Source organism: Erpetoichthys calabaricus, chromosome 3 (genome assembly GCF_900747795.2).
Source record: "Erpetoichthys calabaricus chromosome 3, fErpCal1.3, whole genome shotgun sequence".
NCBI lineage: Eukaryota > Metazoa > Chordata > Cladistia > Polypteriformes > Polypteridae > Erpetoichthys > Erpetoichthys calabaricus.
This window is the reverse complement of record NC_041396.2, coordinates 190,974,261-190,994,843: the sequence shown is the minus strand read 5'-3', so window position 1 is coordinate 190,994,843 and position 20,583 is coordinate 190,974,261. Positions and strand designations below refer to the sequence as shown.

General features: G+C 41.0%; 1 protein-coding gene across 5 annotated transcripts in view; it reads left to right on the top strand.

Moving 5' to 3' along the window:
- Positions 1 to 20,583, top strand: part of sobpa (sine oculis binding protein homolog (Drosophila) a) — a 504,585-nt gene that overhangs the window by 137,518 nt on the left and 346,484 nt on the right. For all 5 annotated transcript variants that reach the window (XM_051925141.1, XM_051925144.1, XM_051925142.1 and 2 more), the window contains exon 4: positions 6,786 to 6,937. In XM_051925141.1, the coding sequence (XP_051781101.1) occupies positions 6,786 to 6,937 (152 nt within the window). The remainder of the gene's footprint in view (positions 1 to 6,785; positions 6,938 to 20,583) is intronic.

Here is a 20,583-nt window from a genome sequence, read left to right as displayed (position 1 = left end):
CGGTTCAACCCCGAAGTGGATCCTACTATTTGTCCAGGGTCCAATCCGGCACCCTGGAACTCGTGTTTTCGGCACCCCCTCTGAGGTCTTCGCGCCCCTTTGTGCTGCGTCGCTCGCGCCTTCGTAGCCTCTGCCGGTCGTGGGGCTGCCCCATCGCCAGCGAAGAGTCCTCCAGTGCGGCGGTCCGTCCCGGTAGGGCAGGTCCTCCACGAAGCAGGCCCTACTGCGCATCCGGGGTCCGGCCCTGTAACCAAAACAGAAAGAGGGGCAGCAGCGCTGCCTGGACGCCACCACCTGACGTCTCTCTGTGCCGCGCACTGGCAGCGCTCTCCCCCCTTAATGGCACCCCGCGACTTGCCTGTTCGGCACCTTCTCCGCAGGCTCCCTGCCCATCTGCTGGTGTCTGATGGGTCCGCTCGCACCGTCGTCTCCCTCACCGGCTTTGGAGCTTCCCTCTGCCTCCGCAGAGGACGGCCACTCTCTGGACGTGCGCACCCAGCTGCACGCCCCTTCCTATCGGAGGAACCGGCATTCTCCCCTCGATTCCCCCTATCACTCTTGGACGCCCCAACGGTTTGAGTCTGCGCATGAGAAACGCACAGCCCCATTCCCGTCTGCGTCCATACAGAGTGACGGGAGACTGTCACAGGCTCGGGACGTCGGGCGCTAAGACCCAGGGCACTCATCAACCCCTGTCCTGCCTGCCCTCTCGATGTTGCTCCCCTCACCTTGCGAACAGCCTGCACCGCCGCATCCACTGTAGGAAATCCCCCTACCGGACTCCGATCACGGGGTTCACGGATCCTGTCGGTGGGACCTCCAACATGCTGTACGGGATCGATTACACCTACCGTTCCCGCCGTGCCACTCTGGCAAAAGGATCCAGCGACGCGCCCATCCACCGCAGCATGCAGCGTCTGTAATGATGCGCTCACCTTCCTCTCCAGCTCCTGCAGGTCTGCATGGAGCGCACGTAGCACCTGTGGAAACGGCACTACGGACTGAAGCACCTGCTCCAGCTCACGCAGCGCCACGGACAAGCAGGGAAAGCCAGCCGGCGATTGACTTACCGGGATGTCAGTCATACTCACCGGCTGCTTCCTGTGGGGCTTCTCCTCCAACCCAATCGGGTTTCTCCCTGGCCCGAGACGGACATTCCTTGGTCCCGCCTCTATGCAGTCATTGGCGGGCATACAAGACACACCGTCCAGTCCCGTGCCTGTCACGGGGAGGTACTTCCGGTCTGCGGCCATTTTGGCTCTTCTCCTCCTGTTGCGATGACGAGCTGACCCTCTGCGCTGCAGCGTCTCCCTTCCTGCAGCCTCTGCCGCTTCCAGAAAGCCCCGCAGATCAGCACGAGTCTGCCACCGACGTAGACCCGGACAGCCCCCGCCTGAAGCACACAAAACACGTGCAGCCCCACAGGGCTGGCTGCCAGCGAGCAGGGAACTTACCTGTCCGGTCCCGTCTGACCGAAGCAGCTGCCTTGGCGTGGCCTCCTTCGACCTCGCGCCATCCCGGGCGCCGTCAGCGACAGCACACTCCCTGGAGCCCGCTGCACTCAGGTATGGCCCGTCGGTATTCCGCCGCACCAGGAGGGAACCTTGTGACCGCGGCCCGTTAGCGGTCTGTGTGTGGAGTCTCTCTCGCGGGGTTGTAGGCATACCGCTCCCGCGGTACGTGTGTGGGCTCGCCTGCTGCGCCGAGCCGTCCACAAAATTATTTTTAAAAGGGATTCCCCGCCTTGTAACAGGCGGATCATCCCATCTGGGATGCCACTGTGGAGACTGGCTCGGACACAGACAGGCAGACATGCTCATGTCACCCAACACACGTTTATTTACAATATTTACAAAGTCAATATTGTGCTCACAAACCCCAAAGACCCCAGAGTCCTGGCCACAACACAATGCCTTCTCTCTCTTCAGGCCGCCTCCTTGCCGTCCTCCCGACATCATCTTTCTTCCTCCTGACTCTTGTCAATGACTGGAGGGAGGCGGCCCCTTTTATACACACCCGGATGTGCTCCAGGTGCTCCCCGGCAATCTTCCACCGGCACTCCCCAGTGTGGCGGAAGTGTCGGCTGTGTATCCGGAAGCACTCCGGGTGTCCCTTCTTCTCTTCCCCCCAGCACCTCCGGGTGTGGCGGAAGCGCTGGGGTCCAGGGTCCCCCTGGCGGTGGCCACGGGCCCCTACGGCGTAGAGCTTCCAAGCTCTGTACCCGTGGCCCCCAATACAACCAGGGTGGACGCCCCCTCGCGTTCTGGAGGAGGAATGAGCTCTCCTCCTGTCCTCCTGGGCGTCCCGGCCGGGCGTGTGCCCCGTCCGGGTGCCACAATATATATATATATATATATATATATATATATATATATATATATATATATATATATATATAGAGGAAATGTGATGAGAAAAATTTTAAATGACTCTTATGCCTTGTAAAATGAAACATTGAAGTGTGTTTGACTATTCATTTATCAGTACCGTGATGTGATTTGATTGATGTAACCATTACACAGTGTAACTATGAAAAAATGAACAATGAAAAGAGAGAAGCAGCAGGTGTATATGCTGTAACATTAAGGCCTCTTTTAAAACTGCATAATCTTTAAGAGCTTTATTATCGACCAATTTTTTCAAGCAAAACTGGTTATTGTAAAGCTTTGTGGTCAATCTGTTCAAAACATCCACCTAGCAGGATGTCAAGGTTTTACTAAATGGCCTGTTATTGTGAAAAGTTTTTAAATATTTGTATTCTACAGTTACAGTACTTCAGATAATAGCAGCACATGTCAAAACTGGAATCAAGAAGTATGACTGTACAGCTTCAGCTCTTAAATCAATTTACTGGCTTCCAATTAAGTTTAGAGTCAATGTTAAAATCTGCATTCTTACTGGCAAATAGTTTAGCAGTCCCAACCTAACAGGACATATTAGCACCTATACTCTGGAGTGCACATATAAGAAAAATAAATAGAGATTTTACCTGTATGGCTACCTGAACTCTAGAATGATCATTCTACCAATATTAAAGAAGCTTCATTGATTTGAGGTTATTTATAATGCCTTCTCATTTGTTTTTTAATTAACATTTGCAACTATGTTTTTTGATTGTGATCTTAAAAAAACACCCTGTATATGACAGATCTTTTTATTTCAAAATAATGTTTTCTGTTTATGCTACATGTCTCTTATCCATACTATACTCGATAGCTTGCATTCTGTTTTTTCCACAGCCTCACTCTGTATATTTAAGAACTATAAGCATAACAATTTTGATACTAGGACACTCCACAGCATTATTTTCAGTTTAATAAAGGACTGAGATGGAAATTATCCCACACTAGTTTCAACCTTGCACTCACTGCTGCCATGATAGATCCCGACTTCTCATGAATTCACTAGGAAAGATTAACAAATCAACAAATAGATAATGTGACAATGTAAATTGAAAAGCAGTATGTAAGAAAGACTCTGCTTTTCATTTCTATGGCATGACAAACATTCTCACCAGTAATCATCATTTTTGCAGATTCAGAAAGCATGCTAATTAAAAGTTCCTTTATTAAATGTAAAAAAATGAGATGAAATAAAAAAAACACACACTAAATCTATTATAACCAAAACTCACTTATCCCATAGAACAAGAGGGTACATTCCATTTCACTGAATGCTATAACATAATAAAAGATACTCATTGTTCGATTCTCTGTCCTCACATCAGAGAGCTATATCACCACTCAGTACTTTTGCTACCAGCTTACAAGCTGATACTGAATCAGGAGAAGCCAGTAAGAAGAGTGGATCACCACTTGACTAAAGAGGTAGAGGAAAAACTAAAGGATTTTATTCTGCAACTTGGGACATGTCTAGAGATTCCTTATCATATCTGTATGCAATGGTCATAACCTTCTAATACAAAAGTGGGTATTACCAGTAACATCTGTCATCTACTGAAGGCTCACAGTAAAGCATTTCAAGTCGATGATATTGAAGAATACAAGAAATGAAAGTGTCAGCTCTAGAAAGCAATTAAATGTGCTAAATGTCTACAGCAGGAGAAGCTGCAAAATGAATACAATGGTACTTGTGACACATGTGAGATGTGAGAAAAGGCAAAATGATGCATATGGCATACAAAGTAAAATACCACCTAATCACATGAACATTTTCTCTTCCAGATTAACATGATGCTGTCTGTGCCTTCTTTGATCATGAGACCACCACAGTAACATATTTAAATTTGCTGAAGACACCACCATTACAGAACTAATTACCAATAATCATGAAATGGCTTACAAAAATGAGATCTGACTTCTGACACATTGCTGACAAACCTCATTTCTACATTAGAAAAGATAATATGAAGATGGTCAGTAGCTTTAAATATTATGAAGGTGCCATCAGTGATGACCTCAAACAGGCACAACAAATATTCGCTATTGTCAAGAAGACTCACCATTCTTTTTAATCCACCAATACTTGAGGAAAGCCTACATTTCAACATTTATGCTCACCAACTTCTACAGTTGCACAGTGCAGTCTATAATCACTTGTTATATTACAATCTGGTATGACAATACTAAGTTCAGGATTGCATAGTGTTCTACCACAATTAACAAGACAGAAATTATTTATTTATTAATTTTATGGAAGAGGACCAGGAGATGGGAGAGGAAAAAGTCATTGCAGTTAAACAAAAGATCGAAACAGAAAGTCCAAGTATTGTGCCCCAACCCTTAATGCTAATCCAAACTCAAAACATGTTAGTTCAAGCAAATGCTTTAGCTAAAAATTCTACCACAAAGATATGCCAAGTATCCAAAATACTGGACAACTTAGAAGTGCACAACTCTGACCTTAACACTGGCAGGAATAATTGCACAGGTCACACACTTCTGGTTGTTACATGGTAGCATCCAGGTTAGCAATAACAAACAATGTCTCCCAATATAGTGGCTCCAATGGAAAATAAAAATGGCAACAGAATAAAATAGAAGTACAGTAACATATAAATAATTTTTAACTATGCCAAAATGAATTTACAAATAACAAAAGAGCACATAATTAAAATCTACACACTATCAATCTCCAGTTACAGAACAAGTGCATCTAAAAATGGGGGAATTTATTCAACTAAATCAAAAGGATACAGCACTGTCAATTGATTGACAAAATGAATGATACTGTATATTATATATTGTATGATGTTAAATTTAACATATAGTGTTACTATCATTTACGGCTGTAGGTACAGTATGACTGTATTTAGTATGTTAGCCAGTTAGACTTTCATTATACCGTGTACACGTAAGAATTTATTTGAACTTGTAATCTAATGAGACATTATACAGTGCTATAAAAAAGGGTTTGTCCAGTTCCCAATTTTCTCTGTTATTGTTTAATTATAACACAATGTTTCTGATCTCCAAAAAAATTTTGTATAATACAAAATTACTCCAAGAGTGTATAGAATCCTCATCTGGAAGGTCATGGAAGAATGTTGAGGAACATCTAAGCAACTGCAGCTCTCTCTCAACTCAGTTAATGTCACACTGTTCATGAATCCTCCATTAGAAAGACAATGGGGAAACATGGCATCTATGTGAGAGTTGCAAGGCAAAGATTGCAGCTAAAAGAGAAACATGAAGTCTTGTTGAACATTTGCCAAAACACGGTGATCACCTCCAAAATGTTTGAAATAATGGCCTATGAATTGATGAATCAAAAGTGGAATCCTTTTGGAAGGCATGGGCTCTGTTGCATCTGGTATAAAACTAATACAGCTTTCCACAATAAGAACATCATGCCTACTTTGAAACATTATGGTGGTAGTGTAAATAGTGCAGTAATGCTTTGATGCTTTTGGGCCTGGGTATCTTGCCATACTTGAGGGAAGCATGAATTCAGCCATCTACCAGAAAGTACTGAATAAGATTGTCAGTCCATGATCTGAAGTTTAAGTGTAAAGGATTATGCAGCAGGACAGCAATGTGAAGCACAACAGTAAGTCCAGCTCTGACTAGCTGAAAAACTCAAAATTAAGGGTAAGGAGTGGCCCAGAGAAAGTCATAATTTGAACCTCCTTGAGATGTTGTGGCTGAATTGAAAGCCAAAATTTCTCCACAGCAATGCCAAAGACTAATTTCCTGTTACTAGAGGCATTGATTGAAATTGTTCCTGCTAAAGATGGCACAAAAAAATGTTCAGTTTAGGGGGGGCAATACCTTTTCACATGGATGACAAAGGTGTTGGGAAAGTTTTTTTCCTTTGATAAATCAAATGATACTTTAAAAACTGTGCATTGTGTTTACTCAGGCTGTCTACTGTAGTAAATTAAATTTGCTTGGGTATCAGAAACAATTAAGTGTTATGAATGAGCAAAAATAGAGTAAATCAGGAAGGGAGCAAATACTTTTTCATCTCACTGTATAATCATTCATTTCACATTCATTCCACTTCTTTTTGGCTAAGCAGGGATTTAAAAGCTTGTACATTGTGCACAAGTTTAGACAAAAAACTTTAAATATATTATTTTAACGAAGCAGATGCCTTAATGTTTGTAATGTCAAGATCTGTCAAAAAGCCCCACTTGAGAAATTCTAGTAGGTTGGAAGTTGAATAGATGGATACATGACCAGGAACTAACACTTGGCTGCTGTATGATGAAGAGTGTTAGAATGTGATTCATAAATAAGATTCTGAAATGTGTTAAACTTAGATGGCTTATTTGAAGAAAAGAAAAAAGCAAAAACCTAATTTTTTTTTTCTGGCCTTTTCAGAAGACACAGTCTCAAATATACAGATCATGTGTGCCTGGTGTCAGAAAGTGGGTATCAAGCGCTACTCCCTAAGTATGGGCAGTGAGCTTAAAAGCTTCTGCAGCGAAAAATGTTTTGCAGCATGTCGGAGAGCCTACTTCAAGCGCAATAAGGTAAGATTGTTATCCCTCCAGGACTGGTTTATGATGGTAGAGATGGAAGGGTGGAGCGGGCAAAGTTACAGTATGTGGGAATTGTCTTAAGAAACTCATTTATGTGCCACAATGTGACGGATTTTAGTGGGGTTGTACCATAGTGTAGAGATTAACATGCACTGTACAAGGATCAAAATATATTGTAGATGTTGTGGCATTATAATGCAGGAGATGCTACTGGGATATATAACCTGTAATGTGCTTATAAGCTGGAAACATTTGGCACTGTTCCATTTTAAAATGCATCCACCATAACTTCTAAGATGTCAAAATTGCATTACTTTTACAATTACTAAGATTATATGGGCTGTGTAGTCTTGCAAAAATTAGGAAAAGGCAGCATTTTTTTTTACCTTTAATAGACATAAGCAAGGTCAAGTCAATCCTGTGATGATGGCCCTGTGGTGCCAAAGGGAAGACTGTTTTGACCCTGTTACTTGATGGAGAGACAGAAAGAGAAACACACCCATGTGATATGATGTGATGAGATAAATATAGGGGGATAACTGTGAGCATCTGGGGACAGATGTGTTTGGAAAAAGAAACTGGAACCTCTGAGATAAATACTTGCATATGAAAGTGATCCAAACTTGCACATGAAAAACTGATACTTCAACACAATTATTACAAAGAAAAGACTTTTATTTCGTCAGTACAGGGGATGTTTTAGTAGCCTCTCTAGTGCTTATTATTTTGCATTTTTTTGCCCATTGCAACCAAACCCTCTTGTTTTGGCCTGACAACAACTGAACTTCATTGAGTTGGCAGTGCCCAAATTCCAAATGTGGAAAGGTACAACAAGCTATGCATTCCGATATACCTCTTTTCTCCAGCTTATCTGGACATTTTTTATATTTTATCTGTCCTCCCTAGCCATCTGACTTAATCATCTGATTCATCTTTAGCGACTTAAAATTTGATACGCATATAAGGATTCTTCCAATCTATTAATTAGATATCTATTTTATGAAAATTTCTATTGATTCATTTGTTTTATTTATTCATTATTATTCTTACCTAATTTTAATTTGGTTTTCTTTTCTTGCAAATATTTTTGACATCTTGTAAAGCATTTTGAGCTACAGCCTACGTATGAAATTGTGCTCTAGACATAAATGTTGTTGTGACCCCACACTTATGCTCCCCTTTCAGATAAAAGAGTACAATGTTAACTCTGTACATGTTGTGTCATTTGCTATTGTCCCCTTTTAAAATGTCATATAACAACATTAAAAAAGTTAATGACCTGTTAATGTTAGTTAAGAAAAAACGCAAATTAGTTTCCAGTTGGTTTAATTTGCAATTGTGAGTCTAGGGCTGAGTAAAGCATCAAAATGTGCAATTGTCACAACAGTTAACAGTTAATGTTAACTTTCCAAATCAGAAAATGATGTTATCTACATTTTCAAAAGCACTACTAGAAGAATTTTTTTTTTAAATTTAAATCTAGTATGTAGTAATGCATGTGTGTACATGCTACATATAAATTCAGATTAAAAGAAGGAAGAAAAAACATACATATAATACAATTTCACAACCTCTTCCCCCAATAAAAAACAGAAAAATAATTGACAAATCTTTATAAGTCCACATGAAGGCTGAATGTGCTTCATGGCAAACAGATTCTTTATGCCAGGTTCCAGTTTATATAACTAGGCAGCCTATTCCTGTTTTTTTAAGGGTGAACAAAGGAAACACTGATGACCCTGTCCAAAACAGTAAACTTCTGCTCTTAATTAATATAATGAACATTAAATTAAAGGTTAAATATATTTATTTTATTTCTAAATAATCTAATTTTGTTCCATTAAACTAGCAATCTCTAAAAACGATAACAAACCAAGCAAGTTGAAAAATGAAAAATTTGGAATGATTATTTGACATCATTCTATATACCCTCTAAATTTATTTTCCCCTTATAAAGCTCTATTCACATTATATTCATGGTATTTTTCCCAAAAATTTCATTATAATTGCTTTTCCCAGATTCTATCTTGTGATATTGGTTGAGAACCACTGCTCTAATGTTTTTTGTAATGCGAGTTCATGTTTAAGACTGCCAGAAATATATCCTGTCCTGGATGTACAGTATAAGAATTTTTGGAACAAAAGAGCAGTGGTTATAAATTTAGGGTTGAAAAAAACAATTTTCAGTCATTATTAGCACCTTCCAAAAATGCCTTTATATAATGATCTGGAGAAATGATGATGATCTGGATGTAGGACTGAACGTTGCTTACTATTGTTTTACCACCACAGCCATTTATTTCTGTGAATCCCTATGTAACAATCATGACAATTTTCTCCACTGAAATCAAAATATAAAATTTATAAACTTTTTCAAATTCTATACATTCTTTAAAGCTGAATAAAACTGAATTCACATGACTAATTAAAGATGGCGGAGCTTCCGCTGATAAGAACTTCTTGCAGGAAGATGGTGCAGGCAGGCAGGCAGACACTGGAAGTGACATCAAGTGTGGTAAAGCCATCAGTCTTCTGGTCTGCAAAGGGAGGAAAAGATAAGGTGTTAGTCAACAGCACTCTGTTGTGTTCCAGTGGGTAATTACCATTATCCAAGCCTTTAAGCTGCCCCCAATGCTCATGCATATATACATACACACACACATAGTGTACTGAGACTCAGCCCCATGTTTGGGGTGCAAGACAGGGACTCACATGTCACAATATGTGTATATATATATATATATATATTATATATATATAGTATATATAAGCCAGAGGAAGGTACAAACCTACCACTGTGTTTCAGGATGGTTATATGTAAGCACCTCCCCCACCTTGTCCATTTGGGGCTTGAGCAAACCCTTCCCCATGGAATATCCCAGATAGTGGGTTTCTGACATACCCACCTTGCACTTCTTAGGGTTGACCATCAACCCTGCCAGCCATAAACTGTCAAGCACTGCCCGAAGGCAGACGAAATGAGATTCCCAGTCATTACTGAAAATGGCCACATTGTCAAGATAGGCACCTGCATGTGTGGAATGTGGATGCAGGAGCTGGTCCATCATTCGCTGAAAGGTCAGCATGGAGCAGCATGGAGACCAAAAGGGAGTGCTGTAAATTCAAACAGCCTGCCTGGAGTGGCGAATGCAGCCTTCTCACAACTAGACTCCTCCAAGGGGACATGCCAATAACCCTTTGTGAGCTCAAGGGAGGAAATATATGAAGCCTGCCTGAGCTATTCCAACAACTCGTCCACACGCGGCATCGCATATGCATCAGACTTGGAAATCCTATGCCTAATTGGAGCATCTGTTGGACTTCCTCATGTATTACTTTTCTTGTTGCTTCTGGTAGGTGATATGGGGGCACCTGTATACACTGGGTGCAGTGACAATCCTGTGTTCTGCAATCATTGTCTGGCCAGGCATTACCGAGAAGACATCCGAGTTCCTCACGATCAGGGAACGCAATTCCGCTTTCTGGGTGTCCTTTAAATCATCCTCAACAGCGACCTCAGCCCAAGGGGCTGCTGCGGCCATGACCAGGACTTTGTGATGGTTGTGCCACTCCTTTAAAAGATTAACATGCAAAATTTATACGAGTTTCCTCTGCTCAGGAATTCTGACTTTATTATTCACAGTGGACATACCACTGCCGGCCCTTGCCATTCGGCCCAAAATTTATGTGGATTGGATGGGATCAACACCAGCACGTGATCTCCCTTCTTAAACTTGCTGAGTTTACTCGTCTTGTCATAATGCTGTTTTTGTGTCTCCTGCTCGCGCTGATGATGCTCCACCACAATAGAGGACAATCGGGCAACTTGCTCTTGTAGCAAAACAACTCAGTCGACAAACCTCTACCCAGATGGGCTTCTCTTGATTTCCTGTCCACTCATCCTGAAAAAAGTCCAACACCCTGCGTAGTCGCCAGTCAAATAATAGTTCAAAGGAACTAATTCCGATTGACGCTTGTGGGGCCTCCTGGACAGCAAACAAGAGGAACGGTACAACTGTATCCCAAGAAGTTGGATTGTCATGGGCTACCCAGTGAATCATCTGTTTTAGGGTTTTATTAAATTATTCAGTCAGGCCATTCGTCTGCGGTTGATAGACCGTGGAGTGTATTCCGAAACTTACGCAACTGCTTCATGATGTGAGACATAAAGGGTGTGTCCTGATCAGTGAGAATCTTGCAAAGGATACTAATACGTGTCAACATATCCGAGAGTGCTTTTTCAATAGTTCGGGTGTCCGCCCGTCACAGCACTGCTACTTCTGGGTATCTTGTGGCATAATCAATTAACACGAGCATATACTGAAAGCCACTTTTACTCCTGGGAAGCGGGCCAACAATATCTAATCCCACCATTTCAAAGGGGACGTCTGAAATAGGCATCGGTACATGGGGTGCCTGTGCAGGTCTGTGATCGTAAACTATTTGACAGTCGGGACAGGCCCATATTCACCCAATAAAAGTGTTTCAAAATGCATTCCCTCGTCTTTTCTGCGCCAAGGTGACCCCCCAAAAACATGACTGTGAGCAATTTTTAAAATCTTCTCTCTATGCTCACTTAGTACTACCAACTGCTCAATACGCCCATCACCCATGCCATCAGAAATCACCTGATACAGAAAACCATCCTTAAGTAAAAAGTTAGGCGTTTTAAAATTTGGGTCCTCTCTCTCCTGATAATAAGAGTCATTAGCAACATGGGCTTGTCTGAATGCAAAATCCAAGTTGTTATCAGCGCGCTGTAGGTGAGCAAACTCGCTGGATGACAGTCTCTGCTTCCTCCGTGTTTGATGCAGAATCGCGCTCATCTCCCATCACTACCATGTCCGATGCAGTATCGCACTCACCTCCCACTACTATTTCATCTTCGTCCAGGTCCATATTGAGTGTCCAGTCTGTGGAGGCTGTTGGTGCATGTGACACTTGAGGATACATCCCCCAGTTCACTGAACAACTCCGGTTCAATTTCAAACCCGTTTACTTGACTGACATTGTCTGTGGTGAGCCCCTCACTATCCACTATGGAGGTAGGTGCTCTGAAGGTGGCCGAGACCCGTGGGAGGAGGGCATTCCTTTTTCCTATTAGGAGTGGCCAGGGGGAGGTGTCGGATATGGCAGTCCAAACCTTAAAGCTCTTCCCTTTAAATTTCAAAGGGAATAATATAGTGTTGTATGTTTTAATGTCCCCATGGATGCAGTGGATGTTTACTTTGTAGCCTTATAAGTAGTCTGCCAGAGCATGTCACTGTGGACTACACAGAGGTCATTACCGAAGTCCAACAGTGTCGAGCATTCCCGTGCAGCCAACGTAATAGAGCCTTAAAATTGTCCTCCTTTAACATCTCAGGGGAAACTTGCGAGCTGAATATCTGGGCCAAACCGATAGCCATTGTTTGTGCAGGTAGGAGGTGATACTCCCGAGTCAGATGTCCCAGTTGATCACAGTGAAAGTAGCTGTGTTTAGTCCACAATATGGTGTTCACACTCTGGCGTCTTCTACTCTTGGCACTGGCGACCCTGAAGGTCTGTGCTGGCTAGATCGAAATCAGGGTCAAGCCTGGGTAACTATATTGTTTCCAGGTGGCTTGTGCCCCCTCTAGTCTGCGGGTCAGATCCAGCAGAAAGTGGACGTCGTTCCATAGCATTTCCTCACAAAGTTTCTCGTCTCTCCCTGAAAGGTCTACATCAATAGCGAGCTTCTCCACAATGTGCTCGAAAGGGTCTCTGCGGATCCAGCTTTGAATCAGGTCCACTAAGCCCTGGATCCGTCCTCATACAGGGCGATCCAAATCAATATGTCACAGCCCAAACTTGCGCCCTTTGACCACCGGGCTCACAGCCGTGTGGAGGAGGATCTGTTGCTTTATATAGACATAATCATCGAGCCTTTTGAAAGGGAGATTTCGTACGGCTTGAAGGGCTTCTCCAGTTAAAAACAGGGCTAAAATAGCTGTCCAGGCTCCTCTGTCCCAGTGCATCAATGCCATATGTTCAAAGCAGAATAGGAAACATTCAGGGTCATCTGAAGGAGCCATCTTTGGCAGCACATCTTATGGCCATGCCAAGGCCATCGGTGGCATCCATCGGTGCAAGGAACCCACTTCTGGTACCATGTGACATGCGAGTCCCTGTCCTAAACACCAAAACACAAGGCTGAGTCTCAGTACTTTAGCAAACCAACTTTATTTAGCTTGAAATAGGAACAGCACTGTTATTTATTGTAGCGGGATCTACTATTCTCCTAAACACAGACAAAGCAATCAGGTAGGGTTGTGGCCAGGTCAAGTAATACTGTAATACGGTCAAGTAATACTGTTCCCTGCATTTATAATGTTCCTTGCATCACCTATCGACGGCAAGTGCTTATACCGCGACCTCAATCGATTCGCATCTGCTTTAGCTGTGACTGATAAACTGATAAACTGCCTTCCATAGACATGGGATGCTTCCCATGTCTTCCTGTTGGAGGGGATTCCCAAACGAGTTTAGAAACCTTACAATATATACATACACAAACGTAAACTTTTTCATATTCTATATATTTTTTCAAACTGAATACACATGAATTTAGGACAAAAATGGCTTGGCTTTTTTCTTGCTTTACCATTATTCAGAAGAAAGTGTTTTAAAATACACACAGTGTATGTGTGTGTGCGTGTATTTGTATGAATATGTATATTTTTATTTTATACACATTCTGCATTTTTTTATACTAAATTACTAAATGCATACAACTCTCTGAATTTTATCAACTGTGCTAAAAAAATGGAAATTTAAAAGAAGAAAAGGTATAAATATCTTTTAGGAAATCCTGCATCTGGTCCATGTGAAAAAACGTATACTAACTTATGGAAACAAAACCCCCTTTGTTTATCACACCAACCTCTGTTATAAAGACACTGCTATGAGGTATTTATTTTTATAAAGCAGAATGATAATGGGGGCGGCACGGTGGCGCAGTGGGTAGCGCTGCTGCCTCGCAGTTGGGAGACCTGGGGACCCGGGTTCGCTTCCTGGGTCCTCCCTGCGTGGAGTTTGCATGTTCTCCCCGTGTCTGCGTGGGTTTCCTCCGGGCGCTCCGGTTTCCTCCCACAGTCCAAAGACATGCAGGTTAGGTGGACTGGCGATTCTAAATTGGCCCTAGTGTGTGCTTGGTGTGTGGGTGTGTTTGTGTGTGTCCTGCGGTGGGTTGGCACCCTGCCCAGGATTGGTTCCCTGCCTTGTGCCCTGTGTTGGCTGGGATTGGCTCCAGCAGACCCCCGTGACCCTGTGTTTGGATTCAGCGGGTTGGAAAATGGATGGATGGATGAGAATGATAATGGATATTGAATAGGATAGTGCAATTATGGTGGTTGGAGTTAGAATTAGGTTGAAAAAGAAGAGAAGAAAGTGAGGAATAGGTAGCATACTGTATATGTTAAAGATCTAAATAATTCAACTAACATAAATCCATCATCCATTTATACCGTTCCCTGTCTTCCCACTCTATCTAGCTCCTTTTCTAAATTTTCCCCAGTCACATCGGCATTTGTTAATGACCTGCTTTGTAAGATGAGGCCAACTACTTGTGTACTGGACCCCATCCCCACCACACTTCTTAAATCCTGCCTTCATGCCATAATTCCGACTGTTACGACAATAATCGATACATCCCTTGACACTGGGTTTGTGCCAGCCACTTTTAAAATTGCTTCTGTAACCCCCATGTTAAAAAAATCTGGTCTTGATGGTGACAATCTTAACAATATTCGGCCTATTTACCACTTACCTTTTCTGTCAAAAGTTCTTGAGTGTGTTGTAGCCTCCCAGTTCACAAATTACTTAACCCCTAATAATTTGATGGAACCCATTCAGTCTGGTTTCAGGGTGTAGCACGGCTGTGAAACTGTAACCAATGATTTGTTTATGGCAGCAGACACTGAACAAACCAGCATATTAATTCTGTTAGACCTCAGTGCAGCATTTGACACTGTCAGACATGACATTCTACTGTCTAGAATGGAGAACATGCTGGGTACCTCTGGCACTACCCTCCAGTGGTTCAAGTCCTATCTGACTGATAAGCAAGAGTTTGTTAGTCTTGGCAACAGCAGATCCAGCTCAGCGCCACTCACACAAGGAGTTCCTCAGGGCTCTGTCCTCGGCCCTCTTCTCTTCTGTATTTATATGCTTTCCCTTAGCCAAATTATTCGTAGCTATGGACTGGGTTATCATTTTTATGCATATGACACTCAACTGCATTTCAATGTCAAAAGTGCAAATTCATCAGAGTTTTCTCAGGTCACAACTTGCCTCAGTGAAATTAAAACCTGGATGGAGCAGAACTCTTTAATATTAAATTGCAACAAAACTGAACTCCTGCAAATTGGCACTAAAGCACTACTTAAGAAAATGAGCTCCTTTTCAGTCACTCTCTATGGTGATCTCATCAGACCTTCTGATGCAAGGAACCTGGGTGTCATTTTTGATTCCTCCCTTTCTTACTCCGCCCATATAAAGAAACTTTCTTACTTTCACCTCCGTAACATATCCCGTGTTCGCTCATTCCTCTCCTTTTCTAATGCTTTTATCACATCCCACATCGATTACTGTAACTTGCTGCTGGCAGGTGACCCTTCTAATCTTATATCACAGCTCCAGTTGATTCAAAACTCTGCTGCAAGAGTCCTTACAAGAACCAGCAACAGTGAGCACATCACACCCATCCTGCTTTGCCTTCACTGGCTCCCTGTGTCTTACAGGATTGAATATAAAATTCCATTAATAACCTACAAAGCTTTAAATGGCCTTGCACCGGACTACATCAGTGACCTTCTAAATCACTGTGCTCCTGTTCACCTACTAAGGTCCTCTGATTCTGGTAATCTTGTTGAGCCTCACACTAACCTGCACTCTATGGAACATCCCAAAATTAATTAGATCAGCTGACTCCATTCATTCTTTTAAAAAACAACTTCAAACTCATCTATTTAGGAAGGCTTTTAACTTAACATTCTACCCTTTCTTTCAGTTTACCTCTCTGTCCAGGTGCTCAGGATAATTTGTGTGTCTGTTATATCACAAATTAGGTTATTTGTTAGGTTTTTCTTTTAGTATTGAATTTAGTATTTTACTCTGGTTTATTGTCCTTTATTCTATTTAACTCTTTGTTATCTGTTTCATTGTTCTATTCAGGAAAACATATGTGCACCTTACATATACACTGCTGTTTTTTTTTGTAAGACTCTGTGAAGCGCCTTGAGCATGGGAAAGGTGCTATATAAATAAAATGTATTATTATTATGTTACTAGAAATAAGAATACAGAGTCTAAACATTATACATTGAAAACGTTGCTAATAACAATACTATGCAGCAATACTCTGCTGTCAAGACATAATTAATACCTGTGTGCTTTTATGGAAAGCTTGCAGAATGCACCTCCTGTAATAGTTCAGTATCAGAATGAATTCTGCTTACATTCAGTTTCAACGGTTTCCACAACCATTACAAAAAAATTAACAGAACACTCACTGAATAGAAAGAATCATTTATACAGTACATAAACTGCAGGGTAGTGTAAAAATGAGAAACATGCAAAGACCTCTATGTATACAAGAAGATTTGCATTTTTTCTTTAGAAAAGCTTTAAGTAATTTATTCCTGGTGGGGTCCCAAAAAAAGAGTGTCATTTAGATTTTTAAATCAATCACATTCAGTGTTTAAAAAATTATGATTGCAGAGACAGTGCCCAAAATTTCACTTTAATTACGCAGCTTGCATTTTTGAGCATTTTAAACAGTAGTAGTATCTTACTCTAAGTATGATTTAATATTTGGTGATATTTTATTTACCTAATTGTTTTACTGGATATTTGTGGCTTGTGTTAACACCCACATCCATTGCCATAATATGAAACTTTAAAAACGTTCCTTAATTTATCTGCTGCCAAATACGTTTATTTTTCATTTTATCTTCCTGCCATTGCAGTGTATAGACTACATGACCTACAGATTCAGTTCCAAGTTTGACAGCAGTGTGTATGGAGTTAGCTCATTCTATTGGCATTATTTATGGTTCCTCCCTCTTCTCGATATCCAAAGCCAGGTTAAATACCAAATTGCTTGAGTATTTTGATGTGGTTATTTATACTCTGTAATGTTTTGGCATCTTGTACTGCTGTTTTAGTTTTTGCACGTTGTTGCCTGGTTAGAGCTTCTGAGTATGAATTAGCAAAGTGATATATGTAAAGTATAAATAAATATATACTTTTACTACCATTGTCTCACAGTAAATATATACATATATATATATATATTATATAAAAAATATATATAGCATACGTTCAAACTGAATACTGTAGTTGATTATTGACATTGTATCTTGAATGATGATTGAATCAGAGCTTCAGTAAAATCACCAGTGATCTGCCAAGATATCAATGCTTATGTATTCAGATTTCCACAAATAATGTATTATTGAGTATGTTTAGCATTGGACTTGCATTTACACATGAATTGCAGAAATTCTACTGAACAATGTTTACGATTATTTTCTTGAGACTATCCTAGCTTTTTCTTGCCTTTCTGACAACAATTCTTAAACTTTACATTTGCTGAACATTCATTTCTTATATTTTGGAAATCAAAACTGACACTTTCAGATTCAACAAGCTGTACTGATGCATTATGAACAATTTGTTTTAGTCTGCTGGGCATCACTTTATGAAGCAGTATCAGTAGCTCTACTAGCATGCAACTGCTTTTTTGTTATGTTGCTAAAAACTCCAGCTATCTCCAGAGCTGGACAAACACTTGGAAAATACAATGTACAAAGTGCTACATGTAGGATAAAGAAACTTTAATTATACATGCAGTACAAGATGGGAGACACTGTAAAATGTAAAGGATTTAGTGGTTTATGTTGACACAACATTCTCATCATCCAAATAATATGCAGAAGCCATTAAAAAGGCAAATTATATTGTAAAAACTGATAATATAAGTTGGGGGATGTTATGTTTAGACTGGAGTATTGTGTTTGCAATTCTGGGATCTCATTTATAAAACTTGGAGTTGAGAGTGAAAATATTAAAATGTCAAAAAACAGAAAAATGCGTGTGCCAAAAAAAAAAAATCTGATTTATAAAACCCGATGTATGCACATTTGTGCGCAATTAACCTTTATAAATCACAATCATCTTGTGAATATGTGTGTGTGAACCCTGCTAAGTTGCCATCCTGAAACAACCATATATGGACTATGCTATGCAGCTCTTTCCTGGCTAGTAGAGGAACCTGCAACAGCATAGCATTAAAGTGTGAAATTGGGGAAAGGCACCAGCATCCAAGTGAGTAGCCACTATCGCCTGGCACGTGTAATGAAAGACATGATTGCTGTTACAATGAATTGTAGAGGATATATGATAAACTGCAGGTTCAGCCAGTTAGCTTGCCAACAAGCCTGCCATCCTGAACAGCACATTCATAAGCAAATTGTCTGCAAGCACTAATTTACCTTGAAACAGATGAATCATGTGTTGACTCAGTACAACTGGCCATGATGTTTGTCAGTTTCATCTTGGCATCACAGATGAAATGTGCCTCTATGGAATGTACCTGCTTACAATTAATAAAAGCAGTGTAATTCTTGCTGGTGCCCTTATTGCAATGAGTGCAGTCAATTGCCCTGATTACATTAGGAAAAACAAGTTGGTCTTGGAAACATAAATCAGCTGATATGTCTGCCATCATCATGGGCGGTGTGGGGGAAACGGAATTCAACTGCTTTGTAAAACCTCTTTCCTTTCATATATGGCTATTTGCATAGGTTGTTTTTTGCATGGTAATTTGCAAGCCATATTGTTTCAAACCAGGCTATAAATAAGCTGTAAGGCATGGACTTTAGATAGATAGATAGATAGATAGATAGATAGATAGATAGATAGATAGATAGATAGATAGATAGATAGATAGATAGATAGATAGATAGATAGATAGATAGATAGATAGATAGATAGATAGATAAGTAGTCTACCACTAAACAAACCCCTCTGCTTAATTATGGTGGTGTATAGTACGTGATGTTCATTGTCCATAATAGATAGCAGCTTGCAGAGTGTCCTCCTCAATGCCACTGTCACCACAGAGTCAATTTCCATGCCAGCCACAGATCCTGCTCGCCTGATCAGTGTGTCAATACAATCAGCATCTCTCTTCAAGCTACGCCACCCCCCCCAGCATTGAAGAAAGTACTGGCAACCACCGACTGATAGAACATCTACAGGAGTTTCTTACATATGTTAAAGGAGCCCCGCCTACTCAGAAAATAGAGCCGGCTTTGCCCTTTCTGAACAGAGCCTTTGTGTACACTGATCAGTCCAGTCCATCATCCAACTACAGTCCAAAGTATTTATAGGTTGTGATCCACTTCACATCAACCCCATTCAATGGGGACAGGTCTCAGTGGTTGTCTAGACCTACAGTAGTCCACAACTAACTCCTTGGTTTTGGAAGAGTTCAACAGCACAAAGTCATTCATCAGACCCCCATACTCCACCCTGTGTGCACCCCAGACGCACTCCACAATGGCAGTGTGATCTGAGAACTTCTGTATGCGGTATGTCCCTGAGTTGTAGCTAAAGTTCAATGTGTACAGGGTGAAGAGAAAGGGGGCAAGAACAATCCTCTGTGGAGCTCCTGTGTTGCTGATTACAGTCTGTGATATGCATTAAGTTTTCTTTTATAAATCTCAAATTTTGCATGGAAAGCTGCCTATGCTAATTTCAAGCCTTTTTTGTGCATATGGAAGTTTTCTAAATCGGACCACTGGTCACTGCACTACAAAAAAGACATAGCAGCACTACAAGCTGGGCAGAATAGATAATTCAGCTGCACTCCAGGGCTTAAGGACATGTCATACTCTGATAGACTCAGAGAATTAAGCCTGTTTAGTCTCAAGCAGAGGAGGCCGAGTAGGGACCTAATCCAGGTCTCAAATTCTCAGGCATCGATAAAGTGGATCCAACAGGAATTATTTCAACTAAATGGATAATCATATTTTCAAAGACACCAGCGTAAATAAAGACAAAGACCATTTAAGACTGAACTTAGGAAGCACTTGTGGGAATTTGGGACAAATTATCACAAAATAAAGTTGAAGCAGAAAGCAAAACTATGCCATATATGAAATTGCCATAAATGAAAGGAATGCACTTTTCCAATCATCTTCTGACCAATATCTGTGTTATTTTGCCAATTTTTTCATTTGATAGTTTCATATATGGTTTTACCTTTGAAACTCTGCCTCAAATGCCAGCATCACAGAATCATCTTTTTTCGATTGCAAATGACATTGTTATTTGGCGTGTATTTAAAAAGAAATCAACTGAAGATGTATAAGGCATTTGTTTCTCAAGCTACAAATTCTGATGTCCTCCTTTTATTCATGTCTCTATCTGGACTTTTTCTCCTTTTTCTATTCTGGTTAGAACTAGTTCATCCTTTTTTTCAAAACAGTAACATACACCATTGTATGAAATGTTCAATTTACTGGCAACCTATCACACCTTCATTATGTAAAAAAAAAACCCAACAACAATAGACTGACATGTTCCTTGAGAAAGCTCTTCCATTTCGGCCA